Source organism: Aspergillus eucalypticola (assembly GCF_003184535.1).
Source record: "Aspergillus eucalypticola CBS 122712 chromosome Unknown BO83scaffold_48, whole genome shotgun sequence".
Taxonomy (NCBI): Eukaryota; Fungi; Ascomycota; class Eurotiomycetes; order Eurotiales; family Aspergillaceae; genus Aspergillus; species Aspergillus eucalypticola.
The window spans coordinates 95,841-111,463 of NW_020290322.1; the positions used below are offsets into that span (position 1 = coordinate 95,841).

Here is a 15,623-nt window from a genome sequence, read left to right on the forward strand (position 1 = left end):
AGGTTGAAATAATGAGCGCGGATGATCGGATGGCGGGCGGATCGGTGGCTTTCGCTTCCAGGAAGAGAAGCCGAGAAATCCCTGAAGAGAACCAATGGCTTTTTGGTTCGTTTTCTTCTCCCCCGCTGACGACGGACGGCGCGCCCGTCCAGCACAAACCCCCCTGATTGGCTTCAGGCTGAAGGATGTGGTTTCGAGAAGACCAATAGAATGATGTGGCCCGATCAGCAGGAAAAGTGAGTGGTTGGCCTTTTCAATGCTGCACTGTTTTGTAAGCCCTAGACTTTTGGTACTAGTAATAGATTGAACTGTTTGGACAAATGGCAGTCAGTGACTAGGGGCAACTGCAGCGGGAGTGGAGGCTGACGACAGCTGCTGGGCGGTCTGTGTGTCCTCGAATCGTATAAGATAGATAGTAGTAATCTGTCCAGTTGCTTCAGTTGTTGTTGCCTGTCCGTCGTAAGAATGTTCATGGTACGTAGGCAGATGCCCGGATGCCCGCGGGACCCAGACTCAAAAGTGGACTCGCAGATTCTTGAGGATCCAAAGCCAAAGACTGTTGGGCTAATCGATTAGTCCCTTTTCTTCTCTCACACTTGCCACGTCCCAGGGTCTGACGGATTATCTCGAAATAGGAGAAACCGACTTTGACCCGTGGACTAGTCTCACTAATCATATAGTGTGGAGTCACCCTGCAACTGCTAAGCCCGCCGCGCGCCCCCCCAATTCGAGGCCAACGACAGTCTCCCCTGTGCTGCCATTTTTAATCTTTCTGGGCGGGACCCCCCCCCCCCCCCCCCCCCCGGCAGTCTTATATGGCGCATCTCTTCCTCCCCTTCCCGGTTTCATCTCAATTTCCTTTCCCCTCTCCCCTTATCGGGGTTTTGTGGCTAGGCTGAGAGGTTCACCGCTTAATGCTCGTATTTGATCGCGTTCTTGCGCCCATATGTAATCCCGTCGTATATCCCCTTCCTCTCACTTTTCTCCCTCGACGGGCAATGGTCATTTGGAACCATGCCTCTTGAGTCCAATGAACCCCTCGATCGCGAGGATGCCCCGTTCCTCGCCTCGGGTCAAAGGCCCTCGTCCCCAGTGGAAGAGGAGTCTGGCCCGTCGGATGCAGAGAAAGAACACCTTCGGAAAACTCGCCTTCGCTTAATGTTGACCCTTTTTGCCATGATCTTGGCCGTCGAAGTCGGCATCTGCATGTCCAACGGCCCCGTCACCCGTATATACGAGTCCATCGCCTGTCGAGAATACTACGCGCAATATGATCCCACCCAGATTGGGGCCGACGGCGAGGTCCAGGAGGAATTGTGCAAAGTTAAAGCGGTCCAGCAGGATCTGGCTGCAGTGAAGGGCTATATGGAGTTCTTCGATGGTATTCTGAGTAAGTAGTTCACGACGAAGGCGCCGCCGGTTCGGACGAGGCTATGTCGCATCTCTTGTTCCCTAGTCTCTACCAATTGGGCGCCTCCCTTTTGCACTTTATGCGCGACATATAGACGAGGACCCTTATTCACGTTCTTTCTCATCCAGGTGCTGTGCTAGCAATTCCATACGGCTTATTGGCTGATCGACGGGGCCGAAAATCCACCATCTGTCTGAGCATTCCCGGTTTCGCCCTGAACTGCATTATTCAGCTGGTGGTTATGTGGCGCCCAGACGTCTTCCCTCTGCGAACTGTCTGGGCATCCTCTTTGGCTTGGTTGTTTGGCGGAGGCCCTGTTGTAGCATTTGCCATCATCTGGACAATGATGTCGGATGTGTCAACAGAAGAAGAAAGGTAGCGTGCATCAAATTCCACAACCGTTGGTGGGACTATAGCTAATAATCATCAGAGCGGCGATATTCTTCAGGTTCGGCGTGGCTAGCATGGGAGCCGATTTCGCCTCTAGTGCCGCCAGTTCCTGGTTGATGGCATTAGACCCATGGCTTCCTCTATTGTTGGGCTGGGGTTTGGCTGTTATTGGCATGTTATTCGCCTTATCATTACCGGAAACGATGCGTGTAGGGTCATCGCAACCGACTTGGAAGCAGCCGAGCATGGAGATGAGCCAGATGTCACCCGGAAACACCGAGTATAAGGACGTTCCCAGCAAGGAACAAGAACACGAGGTACTCAGTGATGAAGAAACCCTTCAGGGGGAAGAAGCTTCTTTCACCACGAAAGCAGCACGACCAACCTTCTTCGCTTCGGCAAAACAAAGGTCGCGAGCCTATTTCGCGCCGTATTCCTTCATTTTCAGAAACAAGCAGATCATGCTCCTCCTTACCGCGTTTCTTGTCTATCGACTGAGCCGTGGCTCGTCCTGGTTTTTGGTCCAGTACATCTCCACCCGGTATAAGTGGACCCTGGCAGAAGCGAACTTCCTCATGTCATTCAAGCCGGCCTTGACCATCCCATTGTTCTTGTTCATTCTACCGGCCATTTCAAGACAACTTCTCAAAACCATGAAGCCGACCCAGAAAGACCTGCAGCTCATGCGCATCAGTATTGGGCTGTTGGCGGTCGGAACGTTGGGAATCGGTCTTTCACCGAGCGTGGCGATGTTGATTCCCAGTCTGCTAGTTCAGACATCCGGGTCTGGATTTGTCTTCCTGACTCGTGCTCTTATTACCACGTTGGTGAATCGGGAAGAAACAGCCCGTCTCTTCACCATTATCGAGGTTCTGCAGTCAGTGGGCAATGTCATTGCCAGTTTGTCCATCACCACAGTGTTCCAGATTGGACTGGAACTGGGAGGGGCTTGGATCGGTCTGGCCTGGATGATGACCGCGACGGCCTTCACTTTGGTAGGCGTCGCTATCTGGATGTTCCGGATTCCTTCTCGTCAGTCGGATGACACGGTAGAGGAAGAGAACGTGGTCTTTTGAACTGGCGATGACTAGGAAATGTACATATATAGAGTATAAGGCTTTTCACTTCATGTAAATAGTAAGGTTGAGAAAGAGAAAGGAGCTTGATTAAAGTCTGTTGATGCGAGGGATGAACTATGTTATGTTACTTACTACACGGGCGGTAAGTCAACCTTCCAGCCTCGGGTTCCTAAACAGGGAAGGTGATTACCCAAGCAGGACTAGTGCGGCATTGCAGCAGCAGCTCGCATGTGAACATCTCAATTCCCATTCCTTCGTGCTGAAATCAACAAATCACTGCGCCTTTCTGCTGGTGCCGCCAACAACCCCCCAGTCGGTTTTGAGTTGGCCGACATATATTCTCTTTGATAAGATATACTATCGATTTGCTCAGCAGGTTTCCCCGCCACCTGCCGCGCTGACCGGACAACTTACACCCACGTCTTGCTTTACAAGCTTACGGCAGTCTGCTGTCAAAGTCTGGTCATGTCCAGTCTGCAATTCCACTAATCCCTCTTATCTCGTCGTCACCAAAGCTCCCCCTTGTCATGGAGAGATTTACCCAATTTCGCGATCGAGGTGCGTGTGCAGACCCCTTTCCTACTCATTGAGCCCGCTTTCCATTACTGACGATGATGCGCTGTATAGGAACCGGTGTCTCACCCTTCTTCCCGACTCCTCGTCCATCGCTCAGCTACCCTCAGTGGATACTACGAATCTTCCTCTTCTGCGTCCGTCTCCCGTTCTTCATACCCGTCTGCATCGGCTACTTCCTGCTTTTTCAATGGCTCCCGATCACATCGCTGGGAAGGAAGGCCGCTCTGTGGTGCATCCTAGGCGTGCCCAGCATCTGGTGGGTTGATCTTCAAGTGGACGGAGTGAGGAAAGGGTCAGTTGCGCACCTCTCTGCAAACGTTATACTATTCTCTTAGAACATCTACTGAGTTGCTCGATTCTAGAACTCTCAACAACGACCGACACCAGAACCGTCTACCCGGGCCCGGATCCATCATTGCCTCCTCCTTCACCTCCCCAATTGACGCGCTCTACCTAGCCGCGGTATTTGACCCTATCTTCGTGTCCTGTTATCCCTCCACACGCGAAGTCGAACAACTATCCGTCTGGCAAGCAATTCTTCGCGCCTTCGCTCTCCCGCAAGCAAAACCCCGGCCCAAAGCCCGTACTGTCGATCTAAAAACCATCATGCGGAAGTACCCCGGCCGCCCTATTGCCTTGTTTCCTGAGTGCACGACCACCAACGGACAGGGCGTGTTGCCGCTGAGCCCCGTGCTGGCGAGCGCTCCTCACAAGACGAAGATCTTCCCTGTGGCTTTGCGGTATGAGCCTAAAGACGTGGTGACTCCGGTCCCCGGGTCGTATATTACTTTCCTGTGGAGTCTGCTGGGTCGACCGACGCATTACATTAAGGTGCGCATTGGACAGGCAGTCGTGGGTGTCGCTGCGGATGAACTGCCAACGCATGACGCTACCATGTTTGATCCTAGTGCTTCGGAGAATGGATACCCTCATGACCGAGACGATGAACGGCCCTTCAGTGAGACTTCCGTGATGGTGCTCGAAGAGCAGGTGCCGAACTATGTAGGGGATTCGCTGGCTCGCCTTGGCAGAGCCAGACGTGTAGCCGTGACGGCGCCGCAAAAGTTGGAATTTGTGAAGTTGTGGAAGAAGTCATATTGGACATGGTAATTTGCCGTCAACTACGGCTTGCAGATAGGCAGTTGCCCATAAGTAGATAATTATCAATATTTTGGCGGAGCCACACTACATCCAAATAGCTATTCTCAATGAAACCAGCACTTGTCAGTCACTATCTAGAAGAAATGCACGTCCCTTCCAGAGTGAAACATCACCGGCAGAAGGACCTTGTCCGCGTGCAGGTCCTTGATTGCGGCGTGGAGATTCACCGGTATTTTGGCCAAGGCCATTTCAGTGAGACGGTCTTCCAAGTATTCAGCATAGTATTTATCGTAGAAAAATCGGATCCCCCAGCCAATCATCTTCAATGTCTTAGCGGTTGATGTCAAGGTGGTACTACCATCCGGGGCTGGCTGTTTTGCCTTGGCTTGTTTGCTCTGCTGAGGCTCATCTTCGTCGTCACTAGAATCACCCCAGGAGAAGCTCTCCTTGAGGTTTTCGTGGAACCAAGTTGCGTACGTCCCTGCTTTTTGTGCATCGAGGTAATGATCAAGCATATCGCACATCACCAGCTTCTTCTTGTGCATGAAGTTGTGCCAAAACTCGACCAAACCTTTCTCGGGAACGGCATTGGAGAAATTGAACTTGTCCGTGGCGATTCGGCGGGCGTAGAACTCATTGCCTGTTCCCAGTTCCAATCGACAAAGGAACCATTGCGCCCCTGGCGTGCCGGAGAACCGTGCCAGAACCCATTCTCCAGCTATGGCGTGGAGGTTGGGTTCTGTGACAAAGTCAATCATGCGAGAAACCCGTCTCTGCTCTGCCGAAGAGCCGTAGTTTTTGAGCTTGGGCCGACTGTCACGGTTTACGTTGTCTGTTTCTTGGGAAGAAGCAGGATCCGGTGCTGGACCTTCACCATTGGTTTGTATGTTTTGCTGGCTCTCTGGGTTCGTTGGCTGTGCATCTGCATCAGTGTCAACCCCCTGTGCGGGCGTGTTCGTGTTGGCTGGGGCGGCTTCTTTGAGGATGGTTTGCTCGATCACTTCGACCAAGTCCAGTTGCTTTTCGAGAACCTTTCGCTCACAGCAGAATGCTACCATTGTGAGAGTAAACCCAGTACTTATAGTACACCACCCATCAATCATCTCTTTGTCACTTGCGGCATTTTTGATTTTCGCACGAAGCCCTTCAGGCTGCAGCATATTGACCACAATGCGCTGAATGTCAAACACGCCCTTGATTCCAGAGCTGTTCACGACTATGGGGTTCGGGCAGATGATCTGCTCGTCACACTTGCTGAACCTAATGGCCTGCGCTCCAGATTCATTGCTTTCGCTGGGGGATTTCTCGTTTCCAACTGACGTTTTGTTATCTCTGCGCGCGAGATCACTTTTTAGGGCCCTGCCAACAACACTTTTGATCTCAGCTTCGAATTGTTCTGCCTTCTTGGCGTTCTCTGCTGCCTTCTCTTTGTCTGCTGCCTTATCGCCCGTGAAAGGATTCCCCTTGTGAAGGTTCGGTAGCTTAACTCCCCATGACTTCTTCCTTCCGATCCCCGGAGTTCCAGGGGCTTGGGGGGTCTGGGGAGTCACGGGCGTGTCAAACTTTTGCACATTCTCGTCCTGTTTCGCATCTTCTTCCGACCTTGTTTGCCGCGCATAATCGCCAGCATTCGCCAGTGTCTTGACGAGCTCTGGGGAATCTAGAAGGCTTTCCAGTTTTTGGCTATCATTTTCCCTGATGAATTTGACCATCTCTAGAAGCAAACTGACCGTTTCTTCGGTCTGCTTGAATGTTGAGACGAAGTTGCTGGCATTGAGCAGCATGTCAGTAATGCCTTTTGCGATGGTCAGGGTTTTGGTACGATCATTTCGGAAAATTCGGACGAGTTCGCCGTTTACATCGAAACGTGATTCGGTGTAGAAGGCGTCAATGTTCGACGCGTACAAAGACCGGCCGCGTATAGGGCTACCATTGTACTTGCCGGTCCAGTTGAAGACAGAAACATCGTTGGAGGTAACCACCACCTCATCCATGAGCCGAGAAAGGGCCTTGGTAAGGCCCTCGGCTGGGAACGCTGGGAACTGCACTCCAAGGACACCCATCAACGAGTACGCCTTATCAATAGCCTTGGTGCACTGTCGATGCGATGCCAGCATCATGACACTGTGAGCAGAGAAACGGCTCCTCTCCGTGCCATCCCACCAGCTGCTCAGGCCTTCGACGTTGCTGAACTCGGCGATTGTTTTACGATCAATCCTGATGGACTTGGTTGCCTTGTGTGCAAGGGCTACAAGCAGCAGGCTTATTGTTCCCCTCACTGCCTTCTCCCGTTCCAGTCCATTATAGTGCTCAGATATATCTTCCAAGATCTGTTCTCTAATGTCATGTTCCGGGTCTGTGTAGCTTGGCTTGTCCTTGAATGCTTCAACGACAAGTTGGACAGAGTAGCCGATACGAGCTCTCGCTGTTTGCTTATCCAAGTTCTTGGGCGCGACATATCCAAATAGCCTCAGAGCCCGGATTATGCTCTCTGCGCCAATAGTCTATATCGCAGTCAGACAATAGTAGTTCACACTGGATGCTTAGCTCACCTCTTCAGCCTCACCCGGTGTGACTAAACTGATCTTTGTATTCTCAATCGTTCCATTTTCCTCTGCGGCTGCTATCACTTCCCGTACACGGTCGACAAGTTTCAGTGCCTCGCCATCGACGTAATTGAGATTCTTGGTGTAAAAATCAATGAAAGGGCAAAAGTGATAGTAGCTCCCCAAAGTATCAACCGGTCGCGACAGCAACTTCCAGTCTGCATTGGCATAGAATGTCATTTTGCTGAGGACCAATTCCTGCAGTGTCCAGCCTCTGGTAGCCCATGTTGGCTTCCACTCTTTGACTTCGCTAAAGCGCGAGACAGGCTGGCATCTAGGCGTTGTCTTCATAGCTGTACTGACCACGTAGCTATCCTCAGTGTGGTCCGGTTCCCCCACTTCATTATTGCCTTTGCTTTCGCACCACAGGTCCCATTCATCCAACCATTCCCGGTTGTCCCACAGAGTATCCAGGTGAACCAGGCAAAAGTCTGCGTTTGCGTACCATTCTCCCATGCGTGCTAAAGACTCACTCAATTCAGCGTCCTGTCGCTTGTTGATACAGCAGTTATCCAGCCAGATATATCGTCTACCTGTCTCGAAGAAGGGTCTACTCTGGAAGATATCTCGCGCACGGCTGATAGACTTTTGAAGCTTCCGTGCCGACCTCCTATGCTGCAAGGCCCTAACCAAATCGTCCATCTCATAAGACAATTGGCGGTTCGATCGATATTTCGAGATTCTGTTTTTCTCTGATGCGTAATCATGCTCAGCGCGGGAGTACTTTTCCGCTGCCTGCTTCGCCCTCTCCTCTGCATCTTCTTGTTGCTTCGCTAGGCTTGGTAGACTCTTAACTTCTTTCAGGAAGTCTAACAATTTCTGGTAGTTGGTTTGCTCCAGATCTGCCTGTCTCTTGTTTGCATTTTCAACAGTCCGCTTTTGCTTGGTATCAACCACATCTCTTTCCAGCATGGATACCCTAAGAGACGTCACGAGCAGTTGCCGGATTGATGTTCCTGCATCTGGTCTCTCCTGTAGCAACTTGCGCAATTTTCCTGCGATTGTATTGATCTTCTGGTCGCAGAGGGCGAGAACCGCATCCACATCATTGTACCCAGTCAGCCCTCCTGGTGCCTCTTCAGCACGTTGGGCTTCGCACACAAGCGCATAGTCAATTTCTGCACCTTTCCAACTATGGGACAGCATGCAGTACTGATCTTCCTCTCCAAAGAAACCCGTATCAACCAAGTTCATGGTATCCAAATCAAACATGCGGAGGGGGACTGAGATGTCATCTACTTGTCCACCAAATGAGCTGATCAGGATGTCGGAGTCTTCGTCCATCGACTTGTCCAAATAGTCGTTGTACAGTCTAGGCTCTGTGCTAGAACTCAGCATAAGATGAAGAAGACCTCTTAGCTTTTCGTCGTTGGAGCTATTGTCTTTTGACAGGATGCCTTTGACCTTGGCCATTTCACCGTTTGCGGATTCTCTCAGTTCCTTGGCGCCCATAACGAGGCTCGACTTCATGGCGGCATCGCGTATGCTGCCTAGGACTTCATCTCTGGTGATGACCTTTTCTGCTTCCGATGTAGAGCCGTTCGATTTGTTGGCCGGCGAGTCTCTTGGTTCATTATCGTTGCTAACATTGCTCGTGTCGGTTGGTGGATTCCGTAGACTACCCAGCATCTCATTTGCTGAAGTGACTAGGCCTACTGTTGGAGATTTGACGACGGAGTTATCGTCGGCAGCAGGCAAGATAGATACAGAGAGCTCCTTGTCCGATGAACGTCCACGTCCCAACGACGGTAGTTCGAACTTATGCTTGTTCCTGAACATCTTGCTGGGTTTTAACGAACGGAGCGGCTGACGATGGATGGCAGAGATTCACGCGAAATGTGGGAAGTGGGTTTGGCAGTCCCAAAGCCACTTTCTGATGATGGGTCAAGGAAGACCGTAGTCATCTTGCCACGTTATATTCACAAAGAAAAGCTTATCGAAGCTGGAGGCCATGCAACCGCACCCCCATCTCCGCATCGGGCTATCTGCCACTTGCAGGTCGATTGGCGGAGATATCCGAAGGCTCATAGCCTAGCCCTCATCTTCGATCGGCGCTCTACCGAACATGTCATGTTTGATCCGAGAATCCGACACATTGACAGCCAGTAAGCTAGCGCCGTGTTGCATTTAGCGCCGTAAGAGTTGATACCTCTTCCGAACCAGACCCGGGTGCATTAGCGGAACGCCTCAGCTGGACTACATGTCCCCGGTGGCAGGTCCCCGAGGGCATGTTGCCCACGAAGATTCGTCTGTCAATGGAGGGTGCAGACTGGTACTACGCGTTCATCGTATGCATGTTCGTGTCGCAATTTCCTTCCTAGCGGCTAACCAGCCGGTTGTTGGCAGTATGAGAGCCAATAGTTCGCTGCTACATGTCACGGGAAAGCTTTTATTTCCTGCAACCCTCACCCGCATGATTGCCACCTCCTTTCCGTTGCCCCTCCAGTTGGAGGGTGACGGCGAATTTCGGACCAAGCATTGATTGTATAGTTAGCACCTTCTGGAAAGGGGGAAAGTGCAAATCAAATAACAATGATCTCTGCGCGCCTCCCTAGTTAACCCCATATCACCAAACTGCAAGCTCACCATGGCCTCCTATCACCGAGTTCTGGGCGTCTTCGGCAAGTCCGTCAAGGACAAAACGCTGGAGTGCGATTGGTATGTCGACCCTTCCGCTTGACATCAGGGTAGCTCAAGTTAATAATTTACTAGTGATATTCATCCATGGGAAATCAAAATCAACGGTGAACAATGGCCAGGAAAGATCCGCCTCATCGGGTTTGTGGACGTGTTCTTCCTTTTCTCCTACTCGGCCAACGCACGCTTCGAGAAGGGAGTCATTGTCTACAGTATGACATGGTGATCCTTGTGCTATACAAACTGATTAGTGGCCGTTAACATGCTCATAGAGGAAAGATACGACCTTGAAAAGCTTCTTCAGCAAAGGGATGAAGCACGTGCGGAAGCTGGAGAGAAGATTGTCGAGGGAGATCTCGAGAATGCTAGCAGAGAGTTTCTCTATTGCTCTGCTGCTCCAGAAACTCCTTTGTCAAGTTTTCCAGGTCAGGAAGGCAAGGTGAGAGAAATTAAGACTGAGGTGGTCGAACTCGATCCCGAGACGTCGGGCTCGTCTTCTCCGTTGGAGAGCAAACAAGGCATGTTCTGTTGAGTGCTTCACGTCCGCACGAGAGCAAGTCTGGTCTAACTGAGCTCAGCCACAAACCAATCCACGGAGAATAAAAACCGTCTGGACCGTCTAGAGTTTGAAAACACGACATTGTACAAAGTACGCAGCTTGGGCTACGAAGTGGGTCTCAAAAACCGATATCCAGTCTCCTCCATTCAGGAATGGGTCATCGAAATCAACAAGCCCTACCATCGGGCTCTGAGACGTATGTGGGCCTTGATCTTTTGAATTTCGCACTTATCCATCTGCTCCGTTTATAGATGCTGACTATGCCTTGTGACGTGTGTAAACAGGACGCATTAAGCGGGCCATCAAAGAACACACGACCACTGAGCTCTTAGAAGATGTGGCTAGATGTGGGTTTATTTCACATGGTCAAATGGCCGGCCACGTTCTGTCCAAGTATCTCGTTGGGGGTGTTTTGGATGATACTCTGACGAAGTATATCGAGGGATTGGCGGTGGGAAATGGCGCAGGAAGGGTGCCACTAGCTAACGAGGGGTATTGAGTATAGACAACTGTACCAAGGATTAATATACCGGTCGAATGTTGGATGTAGCTGTGGTTAGTGCTTATGATTAGATAGGTTCATGATGGTTGTAGTAGTTATAGGTGCTTCTGGAATAGGAAATGTTATGGAGGTATTTTAAGTAGTGTCCCAGGAATCTAACCCAAAAGGGGTAAACTGATAAGGCATCACAACTAGGCCTGATTTGGCAAGCGGCACTAACCCCTTTTTGCGCGGGCGAGCAATTGCTTCGCCGGCCTTGAGATTAATCTTCAGCTTCGACCTCCCCGCGGACTCTCCACTCCACTTGGGTCGGCTCCAGTTCCGGAGTAATATGCTGTTCCTACAGAACAATGGACTTTGTACGACTCCCCCCGTCCTTTCCCTTACCGCCGTCCCTCAGCTAATGCCTCCAGTGGTCTCGTCTCATCGGGGGCTCCCGCTCGCTGTCTACTAAAGGCTTCCGGGCGTCCACTCCCACGGAGCGATTGGCGTCCTTCAAGCGGACATGCAATACCCTTCAGGTGCGTCGGCCCTTCTTCTTCTTCCTCCTCCTAGTTCTCCCCTCGTGATCTTTCCCGCTCATCAAACCTAGCAAATATGGCGCTCCAATAACTCCTCCACCGGCGAGCAATCCGCAACCGTTCACGCGCGTAATTGCATTGATCGCCTCATCTCCGTGCTGAGCGACGAATCCCGCGGCCCAGCTCCGCATCCATGCCTCGCATATGCCTCGTCTTCGCAGATCTTCGTCACAGTCACTAAGCTCGCCTTGTCTTCCTACGACGATGGCATGCTCCGATCCGCGACCGTGTTCTTCAACACCCTCATCGATTCGGAGGTCGATGGTATTGTCGATAATCGACTCTTTGCCCGCGCACTGGTGGATTTAGTGCGACGTGCGGATAAACACTCGGAGGATGTTGAGGGACGACTCGTTGAGCTACTGTTCGGCGTGGCTAACAATATTCGTCTACAGCCGAATATTCTTCCTGCGTGGTTCGCCCCGCGGTCTGATGAACAGGAACGCGAACAGGGCAATGGTAATAACACTGGGGCTGAATTTGCGGGTGCAATGAGGAAGGATGATTTTCCGTTGTTCTACCTACTCGTAGAGTATGTGCATCATGCTGGTAGGGCAGGTGATTTTGCTCGTACGGGGTTGCTTTATTTGATCGAGACAGCTTCCAGGTCGAAAAATCTTGAGAGGTGGTTGATTGAGAGTGATCTTGCTACGCTTATGGCTACTGGATTGGGTGCGCTGTATAGTCAATTGGGCAGGTGAGTTCTATTATGGTTGTTCGTGGTGAGGATGAGGACTAGTGGCTGATATCTGTTGCAAAAGCTTGACCTTCCCGGAGACTACGGACGAGAATATCCCGCATATCATTGCGCTATCGGATCACGCGCAGCAAGACACTGCTCTTCCGCCAGTGCTGGGTATGTCGATGGATTCGTTCATGTCGTATCTGTTGTTCTGGCAGGATACTATTGATCATTGCAAGTCGGCGGAGGTAAACGGGACTTTGTTGGATCATTTCCAGATTCTCTTCCTGGAACAACTCTTGTAAGTTCGGTTGTATGGTTGCTGGAATGCCGCTTGCTCACTATAACGCATGCAGGTACCCGTCTTTACTTGAGTCTTCCGATGTGCAAGGGGGTTCAACGGCTGCTGTGCTTACCTACCTGTATCGCATTCTCGAGTCTGTGCACCAGGAGGACTTGGTCCACCGGATTCTTCATTTCCTGCTTGCGTCTCCCTCTGACTCGGAGCCTGCGGCAGTCGGAAAGAACATAGGTATGTCTGCCAGCCGACGCAAGTCGCTAGATGTCTTGGCCGCTTTCTCCGAAGAAGCTGCGCGGCCCTCGCCGTCGCTTTTCAACCTGAGAGATCTTGCCCTCCTTGGACTTCAGTCGACAAATAGACAGACTGTTCTGGCGACATTGCGGGTAATGAGCACCGTTCTGCAACGGCACCATACCTTTGCACGATCATTAATACGCACCGTTCCTGGCCAGCATGCCAAACAACGGACTGTCGGGGCGTTGAACGTCGAGCTGGAACAGCTTATGAACATGGCCACATCTACCGTTGATGACCCTACGTTGAATGAATCTTATGACAATTACCTTAAGGACGGGATGGCAATTCTCGAGGCCCGGCTGTGCATTCCCCCGGCCGAGGATTACCCGGAAGAGAGCCTGCCACTCGAGCTACGACACGACGACCCCATTGTGCGCGAGCTGCTCAATTGCCTGGAGAACTTTTTCACGAACAGTGTTATCGTGAACCTGGCACTGACCGAAGTCCTCGGAAGCATCGCCTCTTCGCACCTGATTGCTCTTGACGGCTGGCTTCTCGTGGACCCTTCCAAGTACATCTACAGCACATCAACGAACAAATCCTCAGACGAAACCCCTTCGACGACCCTTATTGAACAGATCCAACGAGCCTACGAAGAACCCTCCTGGTCCCACGCCGACACTCCAGCCCTCACTTCGGTACTTCAGAAGCTTGTGCAGAAGATCCAGAAATGGCGCAAGGATATGCCGGACTTTGACATCCTCGTCGCCGCGCGTCGCGATCTCCTGCACCAGGACGACGAGCCCGCCAAAGCGTCTGGGCGTTCTCAGCGCAACTCCGCACCTCCTACCCGCTCCTCCTCCCGACACCCTACATCCAACCTCGACTCGGACTATGGGTCCCCTCGCGGCCGGCCAAGTCGACCGCTCGAGTTCTCCAGCACCGCCACCTCCTCTCCCAGTCGCGACGCCATCGGCTCTCCCACCCGCGACCTCCCCTTCCGACCGCCCCGCGATGTCTCCACGGCGCGCAGATCCGCCGCTGAAGAACTCCGCCAGCGACTGGAACAACCATTCCCAGTGGATGATGCGCCTCACGATGCCAACAACAATACCACTGCTGCGGAAGCAATTGACGAAGCAAACGACGACGCGGGCGACACTGCGGTCGTCGACGAAGAACCCCGCATTGCGACTCTGGGGCATGTCCTGACCAACGTAGTCATTCTCTATGAGTTCTTGTTAGAAACGTCGGCTGTTGTGCAGGCGCGGGGAACATTGTTTGGAGAGGCGGGATACCCGGGAATAGATGGTCCTGTAGATACTGCCACGGTTGAGGCATAGTCAATTACTGTATGTATTGATAGGGGTGTTTAGTAAAGTCGTGGGCGGGTCCTGCGATTATGGGTGACGGACTGATTGTATGGATGGAATATATATACATTATTATATCTTGTTTTATTTCTGGTAATCTATCGTGTCTGAATCTAATACAGACTGATGTAGTTATCACAGGGTACGTCGTTAGCTACTAATGGCTGCCTTAAGTGCCTGGGAAAGTTTGGTTCATTAGGCAGTCTAATACCTCACTGTACTAAGTACTACCAGTCGACATTGATGATGACAGGTTATGAACATTCTTGCCAAATAGAAGTCAACCGTAGAAGTGATCGTCGCAACAGATCTTCTTTACCACTCTGTGGAGCACTCTTAAAGTTCTCTTGTCAGGGCAGTAAGTAGTTACACCCGTTGCGGTACAGTTGCTGTATAGTGATAGTTCAGTTCTGAACTATATATATAACATCAGTAATCGACTCATGGATACTACTGTAAACTAATTATATATATATATATAACATAATAATAATCATATAAACACTAACTTGACCCCAAATAGTACTTAACTATTAGGCTTGTTTTTCTGGAGCTACTAACAGTAGTAAGGTGATAGTATGGGGGGGGGGGAACCGAAATATATACTACTGACACAACTATCTACTACGTCATTAGCTACAGTTGTTATCACCGATTTGCCAGTGGCCAGCCTATCACGATAACTACACAATCAGACTACTACTACTTCTTACTTCCTATTCGAGTCCTTCCTTATAGAGATATGACAGAGTCAGATTGGACTGGATCGTTTATGGAAACACGTGACTGACCGAGATAAAAAGACGATCCTAATACGTGGTGTGTCATGTGACTTCAGTTGGCTCGTATACTTATGCTGTACCAGTACTAGTAAGAAGGGATGTCACTCAGTTATGCCTAGAATTTGTTCTGTATTGATGATATATGGATGGACATATGTCCAGGGAAAATTATTTAATATTGCTACACTCCAACTGAGCCGGATCATTTGGTGTTTACTTCATCGCTCGTATTTACGCGTCTTGTTACGCGCAGATCGTATATTCGGCTGAGTATACTTAAGTAAATAGTATAGGTACACGCGCAGCCAAGTCCATGCGACGCAAGCAAGGTAAGTTGCTTCCCCCCTTGCCTTCCTGAGACTCCCTTTTAGTCATTATCGATACATACACATACAGTACAGACTGCTTGTCACTCCCTCGCGTAGTGATAACAAGCAAGAGAGTAAGAAAGCAAGCAAGAAAATTAAAGAAATCAGATACCCAATGGGATGGTAGAAGGTAAAGAATCGAGAAAATAAGCAAATAGTAGTATTCACATCACGCGATGCAAGCCCAACCAACCATCCAACCAACCTGATCATGCCCCCGTTACCACAAACGCCATATATAGATAGAGAGAGAAACGGTGGTAGCAGAAGTAGTAGCAAGAGTATGATAGTAAGTCAAGTCAAGTATGCGCCCGCTCTTATCCACCCAGTCTAAAGGATAATAGTAAAAAAGAAAAAAGAAGGAGAACCATCAATATCGATATCGAATCGAATCGAATGGCTGCCCATCGCGCAAGTAAATAGAAAGTCCCTCAAACC

General features: G+C 50.7%; 4 protein-coding genes across 4 annotated transcripts; 3 read left to right on the top strand and 1 right to left on the bottom strand.

Moving 5' to 3' along the window:
* Positions 1 to 867: 867 nt before the first annotated feature.
* Positions 868 to 4,677, top strand: BO83DRAFT_412763 (MFS general substrate transporter). The gene is made up of 7 exons (XM_025534434.1): positions 868 to 1,390; positions 1,540 to 1,786; positions 1,860 to 2,796; positions 3,257 to 3,300; positions 3,326 to 3,438; positions 3,508 to 3,748; positions 3,819 to 4,677. The coding sequence occupies exons 1-7, from the start codon at positions 1,015 to 1,017 to the stop codon at positions 4,564 to 4,566; spliced, it is 2,706 nt and encodes a 901-aa protein (XP_025382127.1). The 5' UTR covers positions 868 to 1,014; the 3' UTR covers positions 4,567 to 4,677.
* BO83DRAFT_459182 (uncharacterized protein) lies at positions 4,629 to 8,942 on the bottom strand (the record flags this gene model as incomplete). Its single annotated transcript, XM_025537167.1, has 2 exons — positions 4,629 to 7,061; positions 7,110 to 8,942. The coding sequence occupies 2 exons, from the start codon at positions 8,940 to 8,942 to the stop codon at positions 4,692 to 4,694; spliced, it is 4,203 nt and encodes a 1,400-aa protein (XP_025382128.1). The 3' UTR covers positions 4,629 to 4,691.
* Positions 8,943 to 9,619: 677 nt separating this feature from the next.
* On the top strand, positions 9,620 to 10,943 carry BO83DRAFT_350183 (uncharacterized protein). The gene is made up of 5 exons (XM_025528893.1): positions 9,620 to 9,821; positions 9,876 to 10,012; positions 10,073 to 10,318; positions 10,379 to 10,555; positions 10,644 to 10,943. Exons 1-5 carry the CDS (start codon positions 9,751 to 9,753, stop codon positions 10,856 to 10,858), a joined length of 846 nt encoding a protein of 281 aa, XP_025382129.1. The 5' UTR covers positions 9,620 to 9,750; the 3' UTR covers positions 10,859 to 10,943.
* Positions 10,944 to 11,152: 209 nt separating this feature from the next.
* BO83DRAFT_373104 (uncharacterized protein) lies at positions 11,153 to 14,086 on the top strand. The gene is made up of 5 exons (XM_025530015.1): positions 11,153 to 11,220; positions 11,275 to 11,382; positions 11,454 to 12,139; positions 12,204 to 12,425; positions 12,481 to 14,086. Exons 1-5 carry the CDS (start codon positions 11,212 to 11,214, stop codon positions 14,003 to 14,005), a joined length of 2,550 nt encoding a protein of 849 aa, XP_025382130.1. The 5' UTR covers positions 11,153 to 11,211; the 3' UTR covers positions 14,006 to 14,086.
* The last annotated feature ends 1,537 nt before the right edge of the window (positions 14,087 to 15,623 follow it).